General features: G+C 47.4%; 1 protein-coding gene across 1 annotated transcript in view; it reads right to left on the minus strand.

Moving 5' to 3' along the window:
- The window catches only part of ARFGEF1 (ARF guanine nucleotide exchange factor 1), a 1,029,389-nt gene that overhangs the window by 220,918 nt on the left and 782,191 nt on the right, over positions 1-26,280 (minus strand). Inside the window, exons 15-17 of the mRNA XM_086918014.1 lie at positions 17,184-17,295; positions 16,558-16,763; positions 16,393-16,477 (exon numbers count right to left, since the gene is read on the minus strand). Of these exons, the coding sequence (XP_086774140.1) occupies positions 16,393-16,477; positions 16,558-16,763; positions 17,184-17,295 (403 nt within the window). The remainder of the gene's footprint in view (positions 1-16,392; positions 16,478-16,557; positions 16,764-17,183; positions 17,296-26,280) is intronic.

Genomic DNA, 26,280 nt, shown 5'->3' on the forward strand with positions numbered 1-26,280 from the left:
ACAATAGTCAAGCCTGGAGCCAACAAGAGCGATCACGATCTGCTTGCGTGTCTGGGGGGAAAGGTAATGAAGGATTCTTTTTAGGGTCCTAATAACTCCCCAATAGGTGGCAACTGTCCTATTTACCTGGAGCTCCATAGAGAGCGAGGTGTCGAAGATGACGCCGAGATTCCTGGCAGATTGGGCGGGAGTGGGGCAGGTGCCAAGAGATGAGGGCCACCACTCGCCCGACCACACGTCCTGGTCCTTACCAAAGACCAGGACCTCTACTTTGTTCCCATTCAACTTTAGAGAGTTAAGGATCATCCACTCTGCAACAAGCTGCATGCAAGACCTAAAGATGGACGCGGATGTACTCACAGAGTGGGCCAGGGACACCATAATCTGAGTGTCCTCGGCGTACAACACCACCTCCATCCCCTGTGATCTTACTAATCTCGCGAGGGGGGCCACGTAGATATTAAACAGGGTCGGGCCCAAGGCCCACCCCTGTGGCACCCCACATTGGAACGATTTAACAGGGGAGAGGAAATCTCCGAGCATCACTCGCTGTTCTCTCTGATGTAAGAAAGAATTCAGGAGATTCAGAGCTGACCCTGTTACCCCTGCCTCCCTTAACCGAGATGTCAAAGTAGAGGGAGACAGGGTGTCAAACGCTGCAGTGAGGTCCAACAGAACTAACACGGTAGTTTGGCCAAGATCTACTTTTCGGCGAATGCTATCTACCACCTTGGTCAGAGCAGACTCCGTGCTGTGGAGTTTCCTAAAGCCATGTTGGGAGCATCCAAGAACCCAGAGGAGTCCAGGAAGATGGATAAATGAGAGTTCATGTGAGCTTCCAACATCTTTGCTGGAGCCGGCAGAAGGGAAATTGGCCTAAAATTCTTAAGAAGACCAGGGTCCAAAGAGGGCTTTTTAAGGAGAGGCTTCACTATTGCCTTCTTCCAAACCATAGGAAATGTGCCCTGTTCCATATCCCCATTCATTATTTCCAACACAGGGGGTAGAATGATATACCTACATTCCTTAAGTATTTTCAAAGGAACTGGGTCCAGAGGAGAAGTTTTTTAGTTCTGTCTAACAGTCGATTAAGACCCTCCAGGTAGAGTGCTGGAAAGTGGGTAAGGGTATGGGTAGGATCTCCAGCCCAAGATTCAAAATGCGTAATTCCAGAGGAATCGTTGTCATTCAGGGTATTCCTCTGGGATTGTAAAGCAAGATAAATATCATCTATTTTTTTGTAAAAGAAGTCAGAGATGTTGTTGCATAACTCTTGTGAGTTTACCACGGGGTCAGGTGCCTGGAGAGAGCAGAGGGAGTCCACGATCTCAAAAAGCTCTTTAGATGAGGTAAGAGAGCTAGTCAGGCTGGTGAAATATTCCTGTTTCTCCTTAATAACTCTGCTTTTATATTCTCGCAACTGGCACTTGTATGCCTCCCGTTCTGTAGCATCCCAAGATTTGCGCCAGCCTCTCTCTTTCCTTCGACAGTTTTGTCTAAGAAGCCTCAACGATTCCGAAAACCAAGGGGCTGTAGGTTTCTGTCGTGCCACGTATCTAAGAGAGGTAGGGGCTAACTCTTCAACTGCCTTGGTAATGGAGTCGGCAAGTTCTTGTGCCGCCTCATCTGCCTCCCTCAGAGATGAAATGCTAGTGGCTTGGATATAGGGAGCAAGAGCATCATTGGAGAAGTTTCTAAAGCTTCTTTTAAGACATTTATTAGTGGCAGTGTGATTAACCTCAGCAAGGGGAGATTCTAAATCCAGTGGTACTGCTAGATGATCTGACCATACCAGCGGCAAAGGCAAGCCAACTGATAATCTCGGATCATTTGAAAACACCCCGTCCAGGGTGTGACCAGCCCTATGAGTCGGGCAGTGCACCATTTGGACGAAGTCACAAGCTTCCAATGTGTTAGTCAGGGTAGAGGTGTCTTTAGATTCCAGGTCATCTAAATGGAAATTTAAGTCACCGAGAATGGTGAAATGAGATCTCCCAAAATAAGGCTCCAAGATTCTAAAGAGCTCTGGGCAGAAATTGGTTCTCGGTCCTGGGGGTCTATATACAAGAATTCCAGAGAAGGAGACCGAAGGAGAACAAACAATACAAAAATATAAAGCCTCAAAGGGATCCAAAGGAACCGATAGGGACTTCACAGTGCATAAGAGTGTCGCCTTGAAGAGGATTGCCAGTCCTCCTTTCTGCGCCGCACTCTATCCTGTCTATGAAGCATATAGCCTTCAGGTATAGCCAAGAGGAGATCGTGACCTGAGGACTCAGAGGCCCACGTCTCGGTCACGAAGACCCAGTCTGGTTGCCTCATACTCACGAACTCGTAAAATGCTACATTGTGCTTAATAAGAGATCGCGCATTGATCAGGAAGCCCTTTCTAGGTTGGGAAGTCGTCTGTCGCGGGGGGGGGGGAGGAAAAGGTTTCTCAAAAGACTGTGTGGTCAATTTAAAAGATGTTCTACAAGTAAGGCATACCTGAGACTGACGCAGACCCTCAGGAGTAAACCGATAGTGGCACGGTAGTACTGGGGGTCTAAGAGCCAGCAATTCCAGAGAAGAATATCCCCAATGCACTGTGTGGGACCTATGAGGAGTCCCAGGGTCCAGCCCGTCCTGCAGCGCGTCCTCAGCGCAGAAGGGCTGAACTCTGGCGTAACTCCAGCGTCATTCACGCGTCTCCGCTGAGAGTTACCGCTGCGCGTCAGCATGACTCCCTTTTATCCCACGTCTAGCGTCCTTCTGACGACTGGAACGTCGCAGCTAAAGAATGGCGCCGAAATGCGGCACTAAATACTCGCAAGATGGCGCGAGTACAGAGGAATTACGCCGGGAAGCGGACCCGCCCAACAGCGGTGCTTTTGGTCAATTTTAAAGTGCAAGTGGGGGCCAGGCGATTAAAAGCAGGGTATAATTTACAACTAAAAACAAAGAAAATACAAAAACGAGGTAAGTTTTAAAAAGTCGCAGCAGCTCCGGCCACCAACCACGCAGAGCGCAGGTGAAGATCACAAGCCAGCTAGTAAGTGTGTAGTAAGTGAGTGTAGTAAGTGTACTGTGATATGAACTAAATCCAGACTGTCAAAAGTAAGTAAAGGAGGGCCTGATTCATGCAAGACGTTCAAGTTTCCCACACACAATACTTTTACATACAATGCATCTAAATTAAACTTATTTACAAACTCATGACTGTGATTATCCTGAAAATTTGATACGAATCTGCACCTCCTGGACCCAAATTAGACATTCCTGCACTAGATAATACAATATGGGCAGAACTGAATTGCCGATACATTAACAGTGTTCACGAATTTGGGTAGGGAGGTGCTAATGGGGCAGAGGCTGAGTAGGTTTCAATAGAGGTAGGTGAGCCACTTAAAGCTCGAGCCAGATTCCGGGCACTGGCTCAGCTCGAGGTCCTCCTGGAACGTCCAACACAAAACGAGCCGAGCTTTCATGTGCCTTTAGCCTGCCACCCTTGCTCTAGCCTCATGCACAAAGTTCAAAACAAAGTATTAACACCTGAGGTAAATAGGACAGACAAACAGATACCCATATAGTGGTTGATTTGTACAAAGTAAAACCAGAAAACATGAGATTAATCTTGGCTTCCCCACTTTACCAAACTATATGATCTTAGGCAAACATTTTTTTTCACCAATCACCCCTTCTTTATTGCCTCTCAATGAACCTATAATGTGACCTATTATGGTCCAAGTTGATGCATGCTACACAAAAGCACTTTTTTTATTATGAACAGACTTTATCATATTTTACATGATGTTTGTTGCATGGTTTACATGGCAAACATTTCCAAGGCGCAGCTCGTGCAAGGCTCATAGAGCAAACCAGACTCTAGGTACAAGATTATCAGCCTGATTCATGTAGGCAATAGCGCTCGCAAAAGGGCCAGATTCTGAGAATCTGGCCCTTTGCGAGTGCGATTTTTGCATTTGGTATTCATGATACCAAATGCAAAAATCGCTATTTAAGAAGTCGCAAATATGCGAGGAATAGCATTTAAGGAATCTCTATTAGAGATTCCTCAAATGCTATTCATGACACATCCTGAAATTGCGATTTAGCACTTTTGGGGCCGCTATTTACCGAGAGGTCAGACCTGTCGGTAAATAGCAGAAACTCAGAAAAATGCTTTTAAAAGCATTTTTCTAAGTTGCATGTTGCACACACACATGTCCTTTGGACATGTGTGTGCGCAACACCTGTCCAAATGTGCATTTTAGGGGTGCTACAGGGCGTCCTTTGGACACCCCTGGCACCCTTTCAGTCGCTATCTCATTTGCAAGTAGCAAATTGCTACTCGCAAATAAGGGATACTCCCCATTCATTCCTATGGGCCTCTTGGCCCATAGGAATGAATGGGGAGTATTTGCGAGTAGCAAATTGCTACTCGCAAATAAAGAACATGTAGGAATCGCTATTTTATTAGCAATTCCTACATGAATGCCGTTTTGCGTGTCCTCAATAGCGAGTCGCTATGATTCGCTATTAGGGACACGCAAAACGGATTGTACATGAATCAGGCTGTATGTTAAATCATTAAAGTGGTATTTTAAAAAGCTACTGAACTAACTCAGTCAGCCCTATTGGTAAACAAACATGTATGCTGCACTGAACATTTCCAGCTGGTCTTTAACTCTCTAGCCCTCACTCTACAAGTAGCACTTCCAACGTGTCACAAATAGTGTGTAAAAATCCATTCAATACCTCAAGGATAAAGCGGCTATGGAAGGCCCATTTTGTTGGTGACTGCTAATTTGCATGCTATATCAAATGTGTCGGGTTATTCTTTCTGATCCTTGCTTTTCATGGTACCACACAGATGGTTGTTTTATGCCACTGTAAGCTTAAGGCCATAGATACTCACTGAGATCAAGCACCAGGCTGGATACAGTTTTCTTATGTCACTGATTTGTGACAATCATAATGCACATTACTGATGTACTGATGCACCTCTTCTACGGGGTCTAAATCCAGAGTTATTTCAAAAGGCCAATACAATCCCACACTTTAAAATACCTAATTTGGATCCTGCTGAGGGTAGCAGTTACCGTCTCTCTACTGGTGTATCATGATACAAGTAAGTGAAAAGACGATTCATGTCGAGCTGCAACCACAGCTAGGTTTAGTCACACTGTTGGACATCCACTAGTTGGGGTTTCATCACGCAAATGAGATAGAGCACACACTTCTTGATGTTGCATGCAGTACTTGGCAGATGGTTGACAACAGACATTTGGCCATGGGAAGTTTGACCTTAGCCTTCAACATGCTAAACCTTCAGCTTCTATCCACACTCCAATTTAGTCCGAAAGCCAGAAGCTTCCTGTGTGCTGCCCATTCGCAGCAAGCCATCCAGACCATACACTTGCCTTGTTATTAAGTCACCACTACATTGTCCCCAGAAGTAATGTCTGCACAAACCTAAGGATGCAAATCCATGTTAAGTCAGTGGGGCATTTCTTTTTGTCTATTTCTTGGACCTCTTGACTGTTACTATAAACAGGTGTCCCCCTACTATAGCTACTTTGATACAGCTGCAAGGACGTGAGCCAGGGTGGTCACATCTGATAATGCCCGTCTGAGCATCTTTCTGAGTTTGTCAGCTTGTCCTTCTATCATATATCCTGACTATCTCATTCCGAGGCATATACTGACATGTTGCTTGGCGGGACATTAACCCAGTGAAGGAATTGATCTATATTGTACTGCCTATGAAGTGTTTGCCTCTCTCGCTCACTGATGGACTTACCACATATTGTTTATCCCGTCCATTCAGCCCCCTTACATTTATATCTTGTTTGATCAGGTCTTGCTTGCTTCCCCCTCTCCCCTATGTTGGTGTGCTCTTACCTCAGTATTTACTGCTGTTTCTGCCGTGTTGACTAACTTAACTGTTATTTGCACTGTTCGTCATACTCCTCCTAGTGTATACACTACCCACTCAGCCCTTGCTATATACACTGTACCTGCATTGTGTGATGTATACCACACATTTTACATTCTGTCCTCAGTCTTTTGCTGCTATCCTGTCTTGTTGACTGACAAACTTTCTTTTGGTACTGTATCTGTACTTTTTGTAAAATACCACTTATTTTATATTCTATCCACTCAGCTCCTGCTATTTTCACTGTACTTGCTCTGTATAGCACATACCATACATTTTATACTCCGTCCACTAAACTTTCCTAGCCCTTGACCTTTGTATGACCAGGATCTGCTGGACCCCCATGCCAATACGACTCTCACCCCCAGTTTTTGCCACTGACATGCCATGTTGAGTTGACTCACCTGCTACCTGCTCTATATTTGCACTATATATATCATATACCACAAATTGCATATTCCACCCACTTAGCTCCCTGACCCATGCATCTAAATGACCACTAGACACTGGTCTTATGCTCTGTGACAACTTTTGGATCTTGATAGGAAAGTGACCTCAATGCATTACCGTAGGACCTGCTTATTCGGACACTGGAGAAGAATCTCTCCTACATTGTCAGGCATTTGTGTACACTCCTGCAACAAGGGGCTTCATTCTTTAAGAGGCTCTAGCTTTTACCCCACCCCACCTCTCACATCATCCAGCACGGGTACCCACCTTACCAGAAAGATGAATGCCCTATCATCCCAGCAAGAAGTAACTCGCCCTTATAAACTACCGTCCCAACCTAACTAAAAATGCCATGAGAACTCAAATTGAGAATCCAAAACCTTAACATGCAAACTCTCGTTACTGACCCCTACTTCTGACCTACTAAATTACCTCATCTTCTCACCATCTACAAACAAATACCACATTTGTATACTGTAGTCCACCCTTCCCCTAGAGACACTGTTAGCACGCCCTCTCACCAACACCACTCCAACATCCCCATCTTACACTCTTCTATAGCCGCAGACACTCCCACTCCCACCAATAAGATTAATACATCAACCGCCTCCTCTCAACCAACCCTTACCAAGTCCCCTTTAGAGAACTCTACGGATGCTAGCTCCACAAACTTTCATGTTTTGGCTAGCTCTCTACAATACAATGCTTCCCCTGGCCTGGATACTCTCAGAAGCCGCTTCACTGACTCTATACTTAACACTATAATTTCTGAACTACATTTGATCAAGGCTGACATCCTCAAACTAGTTAATATCAGCTCCAATCTCGAACATAACTGGTCCTCCCACAAGACTCACCCTCAGATTAATAACTCTCTAATTACCACTTCGCCTCCATTGCTCTGTACTAACGGGCTCCCATCCTTATTGAATCTCCACTCCTAACCATAACCATTCCTGCAGAACCAATAGGCTAGTCAGACAGTTATCAGGCCATGATATACTTTCCCTCCTAGACACCTATAACCATGCTTCAGCCAACCTCACTATATGCTCTACACAAAAATCGATCATCACCCACCCTCTCAGGACATCCAACTACAACACTAGATTTATAAATACCACAAATCTCAAACAAGTTCCCATCTCACATCATCCATGACCACACTCAGAACATCCCTAAATTGTGCGTTACTCAATTACCGGTCAGCTTTGAAACATGCGACGGACATAGCCAATCTCATTCTTAACCTTGACATGAATATCTTTGTGCTCACTGAAACTGGTGGCTTAGCCTGTATATACAGGTCCACACTTTCTCTAAAACGCTCACACACTTGCTCACTGCCTTCCTGCGAATACCTAAAGATTAACATCAACACCAATGACAACTCAAAATGTTCTTGTGACACGTTTTACCACCCGATAGGAGATAACCACACGTCCATCTAGCAGATCGTGGAGATTATCTCCTCCAAAAATGATGAACACAAGAACCAGATTCTAATTGGTGACTTTATCTTTCATTGGAACAACAAGTGTTTACAATAGGCACATCAGGAACTCTAGAACAACCTACTTCCAGCAGCAACTAATCGCCCCAAAAAAAGGTTCCAAATTATTTTTTTTAAAACAGAAGATCTGCAAGATCAACCCTCCTTACTCAGACAACAAAACACCACCAAATTGCAAGACCTTTGACACCTTCTTTGGTTGGATAACCACACTAATCTCCAATGATATCCAGAAAGCATATGCAACTCCTTCCAACCACGCCCCTCCTACACCGCACCCCAGATGATCAGGAAGGCTGTCTTAGAAATCCCCACACTCACCTAAAAATAACACTGCCTAGTCTAGCTTTAATACCTTTGAGAAAAATGACATCTTAAAACATGTTTACTTCTCTTAAATACTCCAACCATTTCTCAACAACCCCCTTCCATCCAAATTTCTCAACAAATGTATCCACCTCCTACTCCCACTATGGACCATGAATATCAATGACTCACTCACTCAAGGCATCTTACCCAATTGCCTCAAAAGCGGGCAGATTACTCCTATCCTAAAAAACTCAAGTCTGAACATTCTGATCCCAATAATTGCCGCTGTATCTCCAACATCCCTGCCTTAGCCAAATTCTTTCTAACTCCACAACCAATGTCAATCTGGCTTCCGACCGGGTCATAGCACCGAAACTGCCTTGGTCCACATTGTCAATTATGCCCTTTGCTCACTTGACCAAAATTAATCTTGCTTACTTATCCTTCTGGACCGGTCAGCGACATTCAACAATGTCTATCATGATACCCTTTTGTACCTTCTTAAACACAGGATGGGTCTCTCCAGGACCTTACTAAAATGGCACTCCTCTTTTCTCCACAACAGATCTCAGCACATCCTAATGAACTATTCTCTCTTCCGTCCGTCTCCAGTGTCATTGGGCGTACCCCAAGGCTCTACTCTCTCCTCGACACACTTTTACTTATTTATGGAGCCCCTAACTAGAATCCTCAAACTCGCACACATTTTCTACCACATGTAGGCGAACAATATCCAACTTTATTTGAAAATCTCTTTTCTTGAGGACATCAATATCCTCATCAACATTCTGAAACAAGCACAACATTGGCTGACCCATAACCACCTCAAACTCAATGCCCTCAAAATAAAATTCCTACTGAGCTCACCACCCACCATCGCCCCATTATCAAAGACTGGTTCCCTTATCTTACTGCCTTGAATTGTACCCCACATATCACTGATTCTGCTATAACCTTGAACAAAGCCCTCTCGATGCAACAACACATTAGTTCCAAAACCAGAGGAGCTAACCATCAATTACACATCCTAAGGAAACAAACCTTTTCTGACCTTGGCAGACCTCCAAGCAGCAGTTCAAGCTCTTTTACAATCGAGAATAACCTAGGGGAGGGCCACCCTTGTGGGCCTTCTAAAAATCGTGCTTGCACCCCAAAGTCTACTCTAAATATTGCTGCTAGGCTCATCATTGGCTCAAAAAAGGTGATCATATCACTCCCGACCTGCAATCCCTCAAATGGCTACCCTATGAGGCCAGGATCCACCTCAAAACTGCTTGTATGACACAAAGACCTGCATCCCAAAACTACCTTGTACTGGACCCAGAAATTGACCTTATCGGGTGAAAACAGACACTGTAGAAGCATAAGCTCCTTACTACTCAAACCACAAAAATTCAAGAAAAAGAAAACCTTGAACCAATCCTTCTCCAGAATTGCCCCAAAAATGTGGACATCTCTCCTCGCCCAAGATCAGATGCAACCCATCCACCTCCATCTTCAGGAAAGACGTACAAACTCTACTTTCTAACAAATTCCCCTCAAATTGAGATACCTACCTCCCTATTCATATGAACAACCATTCCCTGCTACTCTCATCATTTATATTTATATTTGTACATATTGTTCAATTGTTTTTTTTGTGTGATCAATACCATGTCTGTACATGATCACCGTTTGTATCACACTGCCCCTGTGTGCCAACTTGCAAAGCGCTCTATCACCCGTAAGGGTCTTGTTCGCGCTATAGAAAACTCTAAATAAATATTAGATAAGATTTTTGCAGGGAGATTTGTGGCTCGATTCCAATCGTCTGAAGGCAATTCTGGGTTAGCCTCATGTTAATCCTTAAATTTTGCACGCCAAGACTAAACAAGGCACCAAGGACTACTACACTGATATGGCAAGGTCACTACATAATATGATATGCTGTGTCACAGCTGGCATCAACTCTGTGCTGGTGGGGGGTGGGGTTTCTCCGTTCTCTCCATTGCACCCTTCTGGCTGCTATAAGAGAGGATTTAAGAGCATTCACAGTAAATACTGGGTTGAAGATTCAGTTCAGTACTATGTGGTGGCACCCCTCACATTCGACAGAGTGAGAAACTCAGAAGCCAATAATGCACATGATGGAAGACTTGGATACAGCTCTTTCAAAAAAATGTCCATCAGTGCCAGGATCTTGGTAATGACGTTTGTGGTTGTACTGAGAGTTTTGCACTATTTATTACATCATACATTTTGCACGCCAAGACTAAACAAGGCCACAAGGACTACTACACTGATATGGCAAGGTCACTACATAATACGATATGCTGTGTCACAGCTGGCATCAACTCTGTGCTTGTGGGGGGTAGGGTTTCTCCATTCTCTCCACTGCACCCTCCTGGCTGCTTTAAGAGAGGATTTAAGAGCATTCACAGTAAATACTAGGTTGAAGATTCAGTTCAGTACTATGTGGTGGCACCCCTCACATTGGACAGAGAGTAAGAAACTCAGAAGCCAATAATGCACATGCTGAAAGACTTGAACGAGGCTCTGTCAAAAAAATGTCCATCAGTGCCAGGATCTTGGTAATTGCGTTTGGGGGTTGTACTGAGAGTTTTGCACTATTTATTACATCATACTCAGAAACTGGTGGTGGCAAATGCTCTAAACGGCCACCAGACCGGGCTATTGCCTATGATGGAAAGATCCTGTGACCAACTTCCTGAATGGATGAAAACATGAGAGTATCTCCCATAAGTGTGTCGGGCATTTATAGCTGAAGAGTAAAGTCAGAATCATTTATTGGTATCTGAGGAGGTACAATTGCATTGGACCCCTAAAAATCACTTTATTAATGCCAAATGTTTGGTATTATTGAAACACTATTCCAGATGAATGGTCGGAGTAAATCCATTGCTTAAGTTTCCATCTGATGATAAACAGAAAGCATGCACAGTCAAACGGGAAGAGGCACAAAAATGTCTATAGACAAGGCTCTAGTAGATCACTTGTTACTTCAATGTCCTGATCCATCACATCATCACATCATCCCCCTTCAGAAGCATGTAACATTTTCCCAATGAGGTAGGTGAATTAGTTATTCATGGCACTCGCACACAGTTGGTAGCTATAATGGCATTGACATTTGCATGCTATAATGCCAGCAGGTCTAACTGAAGAACTTTTTTTAACCAATGCTAAGCCTGCTTTTAGGTCTCGGACCGACGGCTGGCTTGCCAGCCGGAAGTCGGATATTTTATGTTTTTGAGTAAGCAGGGTATAACCCGCCTCTCTCCTCCATTCTCTTCCATTTGCTGGCTCCCTAAACGGAGGCCAGCCATTGGAGGAGAAGGGAGTCACTCCAAACAAGCCCCATCTCTTTCGGATTCGGGGGCGTAAGTTTTGCTGTGCTTACGATGGTGACGTCATCCGTCACTCAGAACAGCAAAACACGGCCCCGAATCTGAAAATTTCGGAAGCTTGCGGCCGCCATTTTTTTTTTGCATCGTGGAACCTGCTGCCGCTCCAGAGTCTCTGCGTCTGTGCCGTTTTTCTTGTTGAAAAAGAAGCTACTGCGTAAGTATAATTTATATAGCGTTTCTTACGCCTGCTGGGGACACACAAATACTCCAGGTTTTCATCTGGTTCCTGGGCGTCTTTCGGTGCATGATGGATTGGAAGTGTGGCGGTTGTCCTCCGTGGGAGAAACTTGGAGGCCGGGCAAACGCGGGGGCCTGTGGGGGGGCAGGGAACAGAGCAACAGCCGTGCAACAAGTGAGTGCGGGCGAGATGGCAAGAGGCTCCCTCCCCACCAAACCTCCCACTGAAGTCATGCGCCTGGCTCTGTCCCCCACTGTGCATCAGCAGACTATAGCTACGCCTTGCCAGCCAGCCCCGCAGAGCCGGCTCCTCCACTGTTCTTACGTCTCCCCCGGGTCCGCGCTCCTCCATGGTGCCCACGGCCCTCCCCCACCGCTCACATGTTCTGTACTGATGTGAAATGCTGCCGGGCTTCACCTGTATCTGGTGGAATATCTCCTCACACTGAGCGAGCCCCTCCGACACCCGGTATTTCCAGCAGATCGAAAGTGCCTGCAGCAGCCACTTCCTCATTGTCCTCGCTGACCCCCCCCCCCCAAGGTTCCCTGAAATGTTCGATGGTGACGCACACAGATGACAGGAGCATAAGGCTGAAAGCTCCGACTGCCTCATGTAATACCATGGTTTTTTTATGCCTTTTCTAAGCACTGTGATTAGCAGGTGTCACTCGCCCCCAATAGTAATTCGAGTAGTCCTTGCCTTTCCATTGCGTCCAGCAAAAGCCAGGTCTGGTGGCTTAGGGTACTAATGTGCCCACTCTAGGGGCCTGTGTTTGACACAAGTTCAAATCCCGGCGTGTCCACTCGCCCTTTCATCCTTCCGAGGACGATAAACTGGGTAGCAACAGACATCTGTTATTCAGCGTCAATATGCGCATGGGTGCGCTATACGAATAGACATCAGGGTGTAACTACCAATGGTGCAGCGGCCTGGGGGCCCATTAACCCCTGATTAATGTTGTATTTTTACAACCTAACCAACAGCTTTTCGCTGCTTGCACTTGATCCAATGGCACACCCTTACTACACCACTGCATACCATTATACGTGTATCCGTATGTTTTTAAGCACTGGTTGGGCATGAAAAAAGCCAATCTGATCTACTCTGAGCCCTAGTGTGAGACAGCCTGCAAGCTCACTTCAGATATTGTCATAAACGGACCCCCAAGTCAATGCAGGTACTTTTATCCTGTCCCCTTTTCATCCAGGAGAGCCTGCGTTAGAAAACATCTTGCCTAACACAACCTGGGCTGTTCAGCACAAATCCTAATTGCAGCTGGCGGTGAATACCTCGATGGCGATTACGGTCTGATATCGGGGGTCTTATCTCGGCAGGCCCCGTGTGGAAGCGGCATATTGGTATGACCAGTTAATATTTACTAAGAGTGAAAACTGACATTTCTGCCAAATAGCTACCACTTTTGAAGATATTTGAAGAAATGTAAAGTTGTTTTTAGCTTGTAACCTGTTTTTATACATTTTTGTTTTTTCTGTACACAAAGTATTCCACCGAACTACTGATATTGCCATTTTAAAATGGCTACAATGTTTTCATTACATTAAAAGCTGGGGTAAGCATTACGGTGCTTGTCCTTCTTTTGTGTTCATGCCCTTTAGTGTTTGCATACACGTGTGTGTCTGGGCCCTCTCCTTACCCCGCTGACTCTGTACCCTGCTGCCGGTAGACTTCATGGGAAAGACCGGGAAACTGCGCTCTGGCACGGCCGGCAAGCTAAAGCGCTGGAAAAAGGGACATAGCAGCGACTCCAACCCTGCCGCCAGGCAGCCCCGTGAGGCTGCAAGGAGCCACTTTTTCAGTCGTCCTGCAGGTAGGAGAATTAACACTTGGTGGTCTTGGAAAGTTGGATGTACCAGCAGTTTTCTTAATGGTCCCTTAATACATGAGGTGGTGTTAAATTTCGGAGATTTGCTGGCGTTTGAAGCACATACATGGTGAATTTATTGAGTGGCACTGACTATAGAAACGGTCACTGTCATTTAGGGCATGATCCGGGTTCATTCATACTTCACTCCATTTCATTTTTAGCCTTGGGCTTCCAGTCTCAGTATAATGTGCTATGGTATTGGGTGTTATATAGCGTTTACTACTCCCGACGATGCATCAAAGCACTTTGCCGGCTCATAGCGACCGTAGAAATGTCACTATGCTTAAAAAATTAGTGTTTCTATCTGATTATCACAATATTATCATTTGCATCGTAAGCAATGTATGGCAGATGTCGTGCTGTTGGCAGTTTGTAATGCTGCTATATCACTTTAACTGACTGTTTTAGAAGCACTGTCATGCCAATTTGTCAAGAATTTGAAACTTTTTGGTATGCTTGCTCGCATCCATTTCTCTCAATTGGTTTTTATCTCAGCCCTCACCTCTTTCTCACGTACAGCTCTTTCACTTTTTTATTTGCTTTCTCGACATTTCTTCCTTTAACTCCATTTCTGTCTTCTCTTTTTCCTTTTTTTCTCTCCATGCACACCATCTCTCCGTTCTCACTCTCTACAATCTGAGGGGCCTTTGTGGCTTTGCCTAATCCATTTACCTCTCCCCGGGAGGTGACAGATGCCTGGATTGTGTGCTTCCTGTTGTTCTGCTTCTTCCATGACAGTGCAAGCCTCCTCACACTGCCCACCAGCGCATATCACCCCTTTTTCAGTCTGATGGGAATGTGCTCATTCAGTTCGTGGCCTCTCTCGCAAGTGTCAGTTTCGTGTCTCTTGTGAGAGTGAGTCTGGCAGGGAGAGGTAGTCCCAACAATAACTTGTGTCTGTAGATTAGTAGATTCACAAGAAGTAGCAACCACACAGCCCTCGAGTGCCGTTTTCTTCAGGCTGGGGTTGAGGGAGGGAGTAGAAGTAGCTGCAGGCAGTCAGCATGGATATGCCTTTCCTATCAGGTAGCCAGCCTTGCAATCATATTGTAATGAATCAATTTGTGCAGACTGTGAAAGCCTTAGGGCTCAGTTCAGTAAATGTGATGGCCTTGTAGTGGAATGTGTGTGGCTGTGTGTGTGTGGCTCTGTCTCTGTGTGTGTGGCTCTGTCTCTGTGTATGGGGCTCTGTCTCTGTGTATGGGGCTCTGTGTGTGGGGCTCTGTCTATGTGTGTGGGGCTCTGTCTGTGTGTGTGGGGCTCTGGTCTGTGTGTGGGGGGCTCTGGTCTGTGTGTGGGGGGCTCTGGTCTGTGTGTGTGGGGCTCTGTCTGTGTGTGTGGGGCTCTGTCTGTGTGTGTGTGGCTCTGTCTGTGTGTGTGTGGCTCTGTCTGTGTGTGTGGGGCTCTGTCTGTGTGTGTGGGGCTCTGTCTGTGTGTGTGTGGGGCTCTGCTGTGTGTGTGTGTGGCTCTGTCTGTGTGTGTGTGGGGCTCTGTCTGTGTGTGTGTGGGGCTCTGTGTGTGTGTGTGTGTGTGGGGCGCTCTGTCTGTGTGTGTGTGGCGCTCTGTCTGTGTGTGTGTGTGGCGCTCTGTCTGTGTGTGTGTGTGGCGCTCTGTCTGTGTGTGTGTGGCGCTCTGTCTGTGTGTGTGTGGCGCTCTGTCTGTGTGTGTGTGGCGCGCTGTGTGTGTGTGTGTGTGTAGCGCGTAGCGCTCTGTGTGTAGAGCTCTGTGTGTGTGTAGCTCTGTGTGGATAGCTTTTTTTGTAGGTGGCTCTATGTGTGGGTGGCTCTGTCTGTGTGAGAGTGGCTCTGTGTAGGTGGCTCTATGTGAATGACTGTGTGGGTGGCTTTGTGTGTGTGGCTCTGTGTGGGCATAAATGTAATAGGTCATGCATTTGCGAGCTATTAAGCTATTGGCATTGTAAATGACAATGCCATTTATTTAACGATTAAGCTATTGGCAATGTAAATGACAATGCCATTTATTTATGATTAAAAAAAAAAAGTCATGAGCAATGCCAATAGCTCTACCTTTAATAATGCCGAGACCATTGCATTGTAAATGCTTGTTGATAATTGGCACAGGAGAAAAGGAGTGTTGAATCATTTTCTTCGGAAAGCACACCTGTGCAAACTGCTAAACACTGCTTTTGTTTTAGAGCCAAGTATGTTGCGTCTCTAGTCTGAAAAATAAGTGAGTAGAACAAACGCACTGTCAAATTAAATCTCAAGAACTTACATTAAATTTGACATAACTATAATTATACTCTTTATCTGTAGATTGTGATATATTATCATCTAACCAAATAGACTAGAACGGAGAGACAGAAGGGGCAACTTTGGAGTTGTAGGTCACACACTGGTGAGGTTCTGATGCTGTACAACTATTGAACGGATGTTGAAATAAATAGTTGCAAACAATGTACCAAATAAAAAAACATCTTTAATTTACACAATAAAATAAATACCCATAATGACCTCCTTCTAGCCAGATGTAAAATTAATTAGCACTAAAAGCCCCTTATGACAAAACAATTATGAAAGAATGTGAATAGAAACATTAAAGATTTGTTATCAAACGAAGAAACTTGGACAGACCAAAACAATATTTACAACTCAAAGAGTGAAAGTATTATTCTAAAGTCTAAGCTGAGATCCTATTTCAGCCATCATTCAAATCACATATACATTTACTGATGAAAAATTACAATAAAGTGGGCCAAAAAACAAAACACACCTGTGGGCTATGAAGATCTGTCGTCAACATGATAATTGAGTATGCCAAGACATAGGCTGTATCTGCACTAGCAAATAGTGTTTGCCTGAAACATAAAAAGAAGTTATTAACCATAAAGTAATGTACAGATTCATAAGTAGAGAATAGTGATATTATATGACCTACCCTTGATTACATTCCAAATATCTGGCAGCAAATTTCTCCATTAGGCGATCAATTTTCTGTGCCTCTCCTGGAAGACGGAAGCCTTCAAGGAACAGACGAAGAGCTGACACAAAATCTTTTCCTGAAAAGTCATGCTGATCCACATATGCATACATGACTTCTTTGTTAAATTTATCATTATCACCAAGAAACTCCCCAACCTGAGTCTAAAAAGTAAAGAATAACAGAGGAATATATTATAGCTATTATTAAATTCATATTGAACATTCAAAAGATAAGTTTTTAATATACTCTTTAATGTATTTTGCCATTACTAGCCAACATGTCCTTAAGACATTGCTCACTTTCTGTAAATTTCACTACAACTAACTGGATTATGTTAAAATGCCTGGGAAATATATTTACTCAATATTGTTAAATTAAGATTGCACAATGGGACACAATACAATGTAATCATCAATGAGAACAGTGAGGCAATGCTAATTTAGAATAAAGACAAAACACTATCGACTCCACTAAGATTTTTGGTGTTACATGCATGTGTTGCACAAGCATATAGGACATGACACACTTTTTATTTGCACAGTCAGGGCTATAGGTCAGCAATCAAAACACGATTTTCTTACAGAATCTAGTCTTTCCTCTTGATGCAAGAACTGGGCAATATCTTCTTGTGATGTGCCGAGCATTCCTTGTTCTTGCAAGTACTGGATTCCTCTCTTTGGCTTCTTGTTAAATCTGCAGCAGAAACACAAGATATATTATCAAAGGAACCTAAAGAAAATCAACACAAAGAATAAACAGTATCAAAGATGGACATGGTATTTTGAAAATAATAATAATAATAATAATAATGTGATTTATAGAGCGCGAACAGCTACCTCACAAGGCGGTGTCCCGGCGCTGTAAAAACGTACCACAGAGGTCCAGGGGCAGCTCAGCGCGTGGTCTTGAATGCCAGTCTCTGCCAGTCGACTAAGTAATCTGGCATGGTCCACCGTGTCGAAGGCGGCCGATAGATCCAGGAGTACCAGCATAGCTGAACTTCCTGCATCCATCGACCACCTCACTGACTCGGCTACCTCTAAGAGCGCTGTTTCAGTGCTGAAACCGGGCCGGAAGCCAGACTGAGTTTCATGGAGAATGAAAATGCTCCATGAAGCCCAAAAGGATGTTTTGTATAGATGCATTTAATGGATCAATTGTTATTTCAATAAATAACAAACCTTTTCCACTTTGCTGCATAGCAAGCTCTAGTGATAGGTGGAAGATTTAGATATCAAAATTCTATTACTTCAGGAGCCAAATTGCTAGGTTTAGCTCCGTTGGGTTTGGGTGTCTAGTTTCTCCATGGTTCTGAGTGGGAAGGCTTGGCATTAGGTAAAGCTTCTCGTGTGGCAGTACTGAAAAGTCAAGTAGTTTTGTAAACCATGGTTGATAAGCCCATGTGGGGGCTACTAGAACGAGAGTGAGGGACAACGGCCTGAGCTTCCGAACCAGAAGCACAAGTGACTTACCTTCTATAATGATATACCTGTAGGAAACATTAGTTAGTGTTAGGTTCCTTACTTTAGAATATCCCCAGGCGTCAGACTGGATCCGGAAAGTTTTCGTCAGCAGTACCCCTGCGCGTCGGTAGGCGTCATCCTGCGGCTACGCATCAGTCATCAGCGTTGTGATCGCCGGAATGACGTCGCTGGAGTACGTAGACGCCGCCCTCGCGCGCTGACATCAGTTCTGTACATAGATTTCCACGCCAGAAACGCAGAGCCATGCCAACACCGACACTGGTGCCATGAAACTAAGGTCCTGACAGGGAAAGTCCTTAACCCTAGATATCGGTTCGCAGAGTGGGGAGGTTGGGTGGGGCGGTAAGGAATTTAACACTAACTAACGTTTCTTACAGATATATCGTTACCGAAGGTAAGTATCTTGTGCATCTGAAAGAAACACGTTAGTGTTAGATTCTTTACCTTAGAATAGATACCCCAGCAATACCAACCCAGGTGGTGGGTCTGTGAACCAAAATCACACAAGAAAGTCCTGGAGAACTGAACGGCCAAAGACGCCGTCTCTCAGAACTTGGCTGTCAAGGCAGTAATGCTTGGCAAACGTGTGCAGCGAGGCCCACGTAGCTGCCTGACAAATGTCCTGCAACGGGACTCCCCGTCCCAAGGCAGTAGTATCCGCCATGGCCTGAGTGGAATGGGCGCACAGCCCCACAGGAGGTTACTTTTTAGCCAAGGAATAACAGATCTTGATGCACAAAACGACCCACTGAGAGATGGTCCGCTTGTGCACCGTCCGTCCCTTCTTAGCGCCCACGTAGCCGACAAAGAGTTGGTCGTCCACCCGGAACTGATGTGTGCGGTTCAGGTAAAAAGAGAGCCACGTTTTGGGTCCAGACTGTGGAGCCTCTTTTCCTCTTTCGAGGGATGCAGAGGTGGAAATAAGGTGGGCAAGGTAATGGTCTGGCCGATGTGAAAGGCAGTAACCACCTTGGGTAGAAAAGAAGGACGAGTCCTCAGAACAACTTTGTCCGGATGGACCGAGAGGAAAGGAGGCTTAGTAGAAAGAGACTGGAGCTCACTCACTCTTCTGGCAGAGGTGATGGCAACCACGAAAGCAGTCTTTAGAGTCAGAAGACGTAAAGGACAGTTATGGAGCGGCTCAAAGGGAGCACACATCAGATTGGTTAACACCAAATTCAAGTTCCACTGAGGCATTACAAAGGAACAGGAGGAAACATGTGAGTAATGCCTTTCAAGAATCTATTTACAACAGGGGACTTGAAAAGAGAAGGCTGATCAGGAAGCCTCAAGAAGGCTGAAACGGCAAAAGGTATCCCTTGATAGTGCCCAGAGCAGAGCCCTGCTGGGCCAGGGAAAGAAGAAAGAGGAGAACTTCTGAAATAGGGGCAGAGAGGGGATCCACAGCCTTTGCCCTGCACCATGCCACAAATGTGTTAAACCTGCAGGCGTATACTGTTTTCCTGGAGAGACGCCTGGCTGCCAGAATGACATCGCCTCTCAATCGCCACGCCTGTAGGTGGAGGCTGGACAGGTTCAGGTGGAGGACCGTCCTCTGTTGCTGTGACAGAAGATCCTCCTGAAGAGGCAATCGAATCGGAGGGTCAATTAAAATACTGAGTAGCTCGGGATACCAGTATCTTCGTGCCCAATCCGGAGCCACAAGGATGACTTGGGCCCGGTCACGCCTGATCTTCTTCAGCACTCTGGGCAGAAGTGGTATAGGCGGAAAGGAGTACATTAGACCGCAACTCCACTCGCGACGAAAAGCGTCTCCGAGCGAGTGCCGCCTTGGAAATTCCAACACGCAGAACTGATGACATTACGCATGCTCTTCGGTGGCGAATAGATCTAACCACGGCTCTCCCCACTGCTGAAAGAGACCTTGTGCCACGTCCAAGTTCAGACGCCACTTGTGATCCATCATGCACCAACGGCTGAGTTCGTCCGCCCTGGCGTTCAGGCAGCCTGCCAGGTGTTGAATAACCAGGGTGATGCCCTGATGTTCCAGCCATGTCCAGAGGCGCAGAGCCTCTTGACATAGGGTCCACGACCCCACCCCTCCCTGTTTGTTGCAATACCACAAGGCGGTGGTGTTGTCCGTGAACACCTGCACTACACTTCCCCGGATAGAGGGAAGGAATGCCTTCAGTGCAAGCCGGACCGCCCGCAGCTCCAGAAGGTAGATATGGAGCCAGGACTCCGCCGGAGACTAGAGGCCTCTGATCTCCGCCTGTCCCATGTGGCCCCCATCCCAGAAAGGACGCATCCATCACCACTGTGTGCTCCGGTTGGGGGAGGGAGAGGGATCTGCCACTGACCCAATAGCTGTCCGTGAGCCACCACTGCAACTGTCTCGCGCTGCCCTCCGAGATCAGGACATGATCGGACAGGTTGCCCTGATGCTGTGCCTACTGGAACTTCAAGTCCCACTGCAGAGCCCGCATCCGCCATCTGGTGTAAATGTACCAGCAGGATGCAGGAGGCAATCAGTCCCAGAAGCTGTAGGGTCATCCTGACCGAAACTCGGGATAAAGGCTGAAAGATCGGAATCAGAGCCTGAATATCCCAAACCCGCTGCTCGGGAGGATAAACCCGAAACTGCGCCGAGTCCAGAACCGCTCCAATGAAGAGAAGCTTCTGAGAGGGATTCAGGTGTGACTTTGGCACGTTGATGGAGAACCCCAGCGAATGCAGGAGGTCGGCTGTAGTCTGGAGATGGGAGATGACTGTCTGGGGCGAGACAGTCTTCAACAACCAGTCATCGAGATAGGGGAAGACTGGAACCCCTGATCAGCGCAGATAAGCTGCGACCACTGCCATCACTTTCGTTAGCACCCGAGGGGCACTGGTGAGGCCGAAGGGGAGCACGGTAAACTGAAAGTGCTCATGGACTACCGTGAACCGCAGGTAACGCCGGTGGGATGTCAGGACGGGAATATGGAAATAAGCATCCTGCAAGTCCAACGCTACCATCCAGTCTCCAGGGTTTAGGGTAGCCAGAACCTGAGCTAAAGTCAGCATCTTGAACTTCTCCTTCCAGAGGAAGATGTTGACGCTCCTGAGGTCCAAGATAGGGCGCAGGCCCCCTTTGCCCTTCTTGGAACCAGAAAGTAGTGGGAGTAACAACCACGCCCTACTTCTGCCCCAGGAACGCACTGGATGGCCCCCTTGGCCAAGAGGGCCGTAACTTCCTCCTGCAGAAGTTGCAAGTGATCCCCCGACATGCAGTGTTACTCGAAGGGGAGGGAGTAGCCCCTTCGGACGATTTGCAGCACCCACCTGTCCGAAGTGATGGTATGCAGGTGGAGCAGGTGATGGCGAACTCTGCCTGCCACTGGCGTGGAATAGGCCTGAAAGCTCGGACTAAGAAGGCTTTGAGGCAGATGCTGCGGGAGCAGATGTGGACTGACCGGCTCTCTGACCCCTGCTCCACCACGGCGGAATGCACATCCGCGACCGCTTTGAGGTTGGTTCTGCGACCTGTGGCTGGACAAACATGCGGGGTGCTCCTTCTGTGGCCACGAAAGGAGCGAAAAGCAGAAGTTCGCTGGAGCTGGGCCGACAGGCCCAAGGACTTGGCCGTAGCCCTGGAGTCCTTAAAGCGCTCCAGCGCGCTATCTGCCTTGTCACCAAAGAGGCGACGGCCATCAAAAGGCATGTCCATGAGAGTGCTCTGGACATCCCCTGAAAAGCTGGTGGCCCTCAGCCAGGCGTGACAATGTATCGACACCGTCGTTACAATCGCTCTGTCCAACGAGTCCGTGGTGTCAAGTCCACATCGAATGGAGTACAATGCTGCATACCGACCCCTCAGCAAGAGCCTTGGCGAGCCGTGTCTTGGCCTCCTCCGGACACTGGGGCAGCATGTCCGCCACCGCATCCCACAGAGAGTGGGTGTAACAGCCCAAAATCATGCGGTATTAATGGACTGCAACCTTAGACTGACAGAGGAAAGGTTTCTTGCCAAACTGTTCCAGCCTTCTGGATTCCCGGTCCGGGGGTGTGGTAGGGAATGCGGTTTGGGACGTGGAGGCCGGGATAACCAGGCTCTCAGGGGTGGGGTGGGTGGACAGAAAGCAGGGGTCGCCCGGAGCTGGGCGGTGGCGCTGGGCCATGTTCCGATCCACAGGAGGAACTGTGGTGGGCTTGGACCAAGTGCCCATCAGAACGTCAGTGAGTGCCTCATTTAACTGCAGCAGAGACTCAGAAGAGCTTATTGGCAATTGAAATACCTCTGTGAGGAGGTTAGTTCTCACAGCCGCTGCAGGGAGCTCAATGCCCAGGGCCTTGGCCGCCTTGCGCAGCACCAGAGCATACGTTGCTCCCTCCTCCGTAGCCACGGAAAGAGGAGAGAGAAAACAAGTGTCAGGCGAAGTTTCTAGACCACTGGCCTCCCCTAGCTCATCTGCCCAGTCCTGACTTAACTGGCACTGCTGTGCCAGACTGTCCTTAGACCCCTCCCAGTCCTCCCCTTCATCCGTGTCCTGATAAACCAGCAAAAATGGTGGAGCCGGGGCATAGGTGAAAAGCTCGCCAGTCGTCGCCGGGCCGGGTATGAAACAGGGAACGGTGTCGTCCGCGGACGGCACCGGAGGTGTCAGTGAGGGGGTCGGCGCCAGCGGAGGAGTGGTAAGGTCAATTGGTGTCGACCCGCATCCAGGCCTGGATCCCACGGGGTCCAGTGGTGCCGGGACCGAAGTCGCTGACGGCGCCGAGACCGAGGTCGGCGACGGCCCGAGGCCGAAACCGCCGACAACACAGGGCTAGGACCCCCAGTCGGACCCGCGGGGCCCAACGCGCCGGCGGGTCTGGACGGCGGAAAGAAAGTCCTCATGGCCACGAGTTAGTCTCTGATCTGCTCCGGAGTTGCATCGAGTCCAGGGACCGGAGGGTGCGGGGCTGGATACAACTGCGCGGACCCCGCCGGAGCCGCATGGGAGGTGCCACCTGAACCCTAGGTCGAGTCATGCGACCGGCGAAGGGGAAGTCGAAGAGCGACGATGCTTCTTCGACTTCTTTTTACCATGCCTCGACTTACCCGAATGCGAGGACTTGGATCCAGACGAACGATGTTGACTGTGGACCCGCGACCGGTCCCTCGACCTCCATCTGCCGGAGCTCAAGGAGCTTAACGGAACGCTTCCACATAGCCTTGGACATCAAGGCCCGGCAGTCGGAGCACGACTTGTCATCGTGGTCGACCCCCAAACATTACAGACAACGGTAGTGGGGGTCGGTAACCAACATCAGTCGGTGACAGGTGTCACACGGCTTGAAACCGGGGATCCCTACTGGCACCAGGAGTCGATACTCAAAAAAGATAAACAAAAATGTCCAAAATGTTAGTCATAAAATGAGTAAGGGTACGCTCTTCCCGGATCTGCGCTTTCTGGTGTGGAAAAAAAAAGAACTGATGTCAGCGCGCGAGGGCGGCGTCTAAGTACTCCAGCAATGTCATTCTGGCGATTACGACGCCGACGACTGACGCGGAGCCGCAGGACGACGCCTACCGACGTGCAGGGGTACTGCTGACAAAACATTCCGGATCCAGTCTGACGCCTGGGGATATTCTAAGGTAAGGAATCTAACACTATTGTGTTTCTTTCAGATATGGAAGAAGTGGCAGAAGCAGAAAAGAGTAGGCAAATATTCCTGACCAATTCATCCATAGGGCATAGCCTTTGGATAGAGGGTGTGAGAACTTGGAGGCAATGTTTTTACATTTTACGTTTTGTGCTGTCACAAAGTGGTCTACTTGGGGAAACCCCCATTTGTAGAAGTATGGGAGGAGGTCTTGGGGGTGGAGTTCACACTTGTGGACTTGTTACTGCATCCTGCTGAGGAGGTCCGCAAAGTCGTTGTCCATCCCTGTAAGGTGAAGTTCTGTTAGAAGGTGGATTCTGAGATGTATTGCTCAACGCCAAGTGACCTGAGAGGAGTGCGACAGCTGTAGATATTGCGTCGCCCTGTTTTTATACATAGTACATGGCTGTCATATTGTCTGTCTAGTCTAGGACAACCTAGCCTATAAGGTGAGATAGAAATGCTTTCAACGCTAGGTGAAGAGCTTGAAGCTCTAGGTAGTTGATGTGAAGATTCTGGTGTCCTAGAGACCCTGAACAGTTAGATGGTGTAGGTGAACGTCAATCCTGTCAGGGATGCATCTGCTGTTAGTACGATCTGTGGAACAAGGTCGACGAAGGGCCGCCCTTTTGATAAGTTCTGTGTGTTCCACCAACGCAGAGAGCAATGGTGCAGCTGTCTACCAACACTAGATAGTGTAGTTGACCCTGTGATTGAGTCCAATGACGTACTAAATATTCCTGTGGAGGACGCAGGATTAGTCTTGCATGGGGCACTGTAGCAAATCATGGTGCCATTATCCCTAGAAGTTGCATGAATGTTTTGACTGTTAGATATTGATTCCTTTGAAATAGTGGTAGCAGTGCTTGACATTTTTTTATTCTGCTGCATTTGGATAGGTTAGACCTATTTGAGTGGTGACTATAGTTCCTAGATATGGTTGCAGTTCTGAACGTTGAAGGTTGGATTTCTGAGCAATGATTGTGAATTCCAGCTGATGGAGAAGATTTGAGTATGTTGTTCACACATATGACATTTATTGGCTTTAACCCCTTGGACGCTCATGACGAGCTCAGCTCGTCATGATGTACACCTCCATACACTCATGACGAGCTGAGCTCGTCATGAACAATGGGGAATCTCAAGTTCCAGCACAGGAGGAAAATAACACTAGCTCCCAGAGGGTTAATAAGCCAATTGTCTAGATATGGGAAGACATGAATTTGTTGAGTTCTTAAATGAGCTGCTACCACTACTAAGCATTTGTCGAACACTCTGAATGCAGTGGTGACTCCAAGCAGGACGACTTTGAATTGATAATGATTCCCTGCAATAACAAACCTGAAGTATTTGCGATATGCTGGGTTGTGAGAAAGTGCCATCTTTCTTGCATGGTATGTCCCCACTTTTTGATGAATTGCTGATGTACTTTGACTGTGTGCCCTGGTCTCCTGCCAATCAGGTGCCCAGGGCATGTGTTCCTTCCCTAAAACTGTGTTGAAACCTAAACCCAATTGGCATCTCTGGCCACGTCAGCCCCTGGTAAATGGTACCCAGGGCACTGTGACCAGAGAAGACCCCTAAAGGCTGCAGCACTTACTGTGCCACTCTAAGGGGCCCGTACCCTGACACACACACACATTGCCTTGGCAAGCTGAGTGTCTTGGTGCAGAACCAAACAGAGATTCGACATGGCACAAATCCCTGCGTGCCATGCCCACAACACACTGCCCTGGCATACCTCAGTCACCCCTGTAGCGGGGTGCCCTGAGCCAGCGGTGTGGGTACAGGTGCATGAGCCCTGTACCCCTACATTACTCAGGTCCATTCCTGGGCACTGTAAGAGCAGTGCTGCCATTAAGAGTATATGGTGCTGAGAGGTCGTCATCACGAACTCCACAGCACCATGATGGCTGCAATAAAGACTGAGAAGTTTGGTATCAAACTTCTCAGCACATTAAACCCACACTGATACCAGTGTGGGATTTAATGCACAATGCACGACAGATCGCAACTTAAAGTTGCCCCCTGAAACTAACCCACAACCAGTGTCCTGACTGAGAGGCTGCCTAGGCTGCCACCCAGCAGACATGTCGCTGGCCCCCTGGATACAGAGCCATCCTTTCTCGTGGGCCTGCAACAATGCACATCCTGGGGCGAGGTGCTAGGCCTCCGCCCCAAGGCTGGGCAGGGGGAGCTTCAAAGGCATGCCGTCTTTGTGAGCTTCTCCAAGCCACTTACTGTACTCAGCAACTGGCCCCCACCGGTTCTGACCCCCACTCTGGGGGGAAGACAGGCGGGAAAACCTAGGTGAGGAAAGGGTGTTTGCCAGCCTCTGCCAACCCCACCCCTCAGGTGAGGGAGGCGAGGTGAAGCACAACTCCGGGCTCTCTCATCTTGAAGATGAGAAGCCCTACCCAATCAGAGACAGGCTCCTGCCCCCCTTACACAGAAGAGTGGCAGGATAGGGGGTGTACTCACCCCAGGAAAGGGACCCATTGGTCCCGAACCTCTCCATACATGTAACACCCCTAAATTTAGTATTTAGGGGCACCCTGAACCTTTCTTCCTCAGATTCCGATTTCGAAACAAGAAGAAGAACAAGAAG

This window comes from Lissotriton vulgaris, chromosome 4_1, assembly GCF_964263255.1.
Source record: "Lissotriton vulgaris chromosome 4_1, aLisVul1.2, whole genome shotgun sequence".
NCBI lineage: Eukaryota > Metazoa > Chordata > Amphibia > Caudata > Salamandridae > Lissotriton > Lissotriton vulgaris.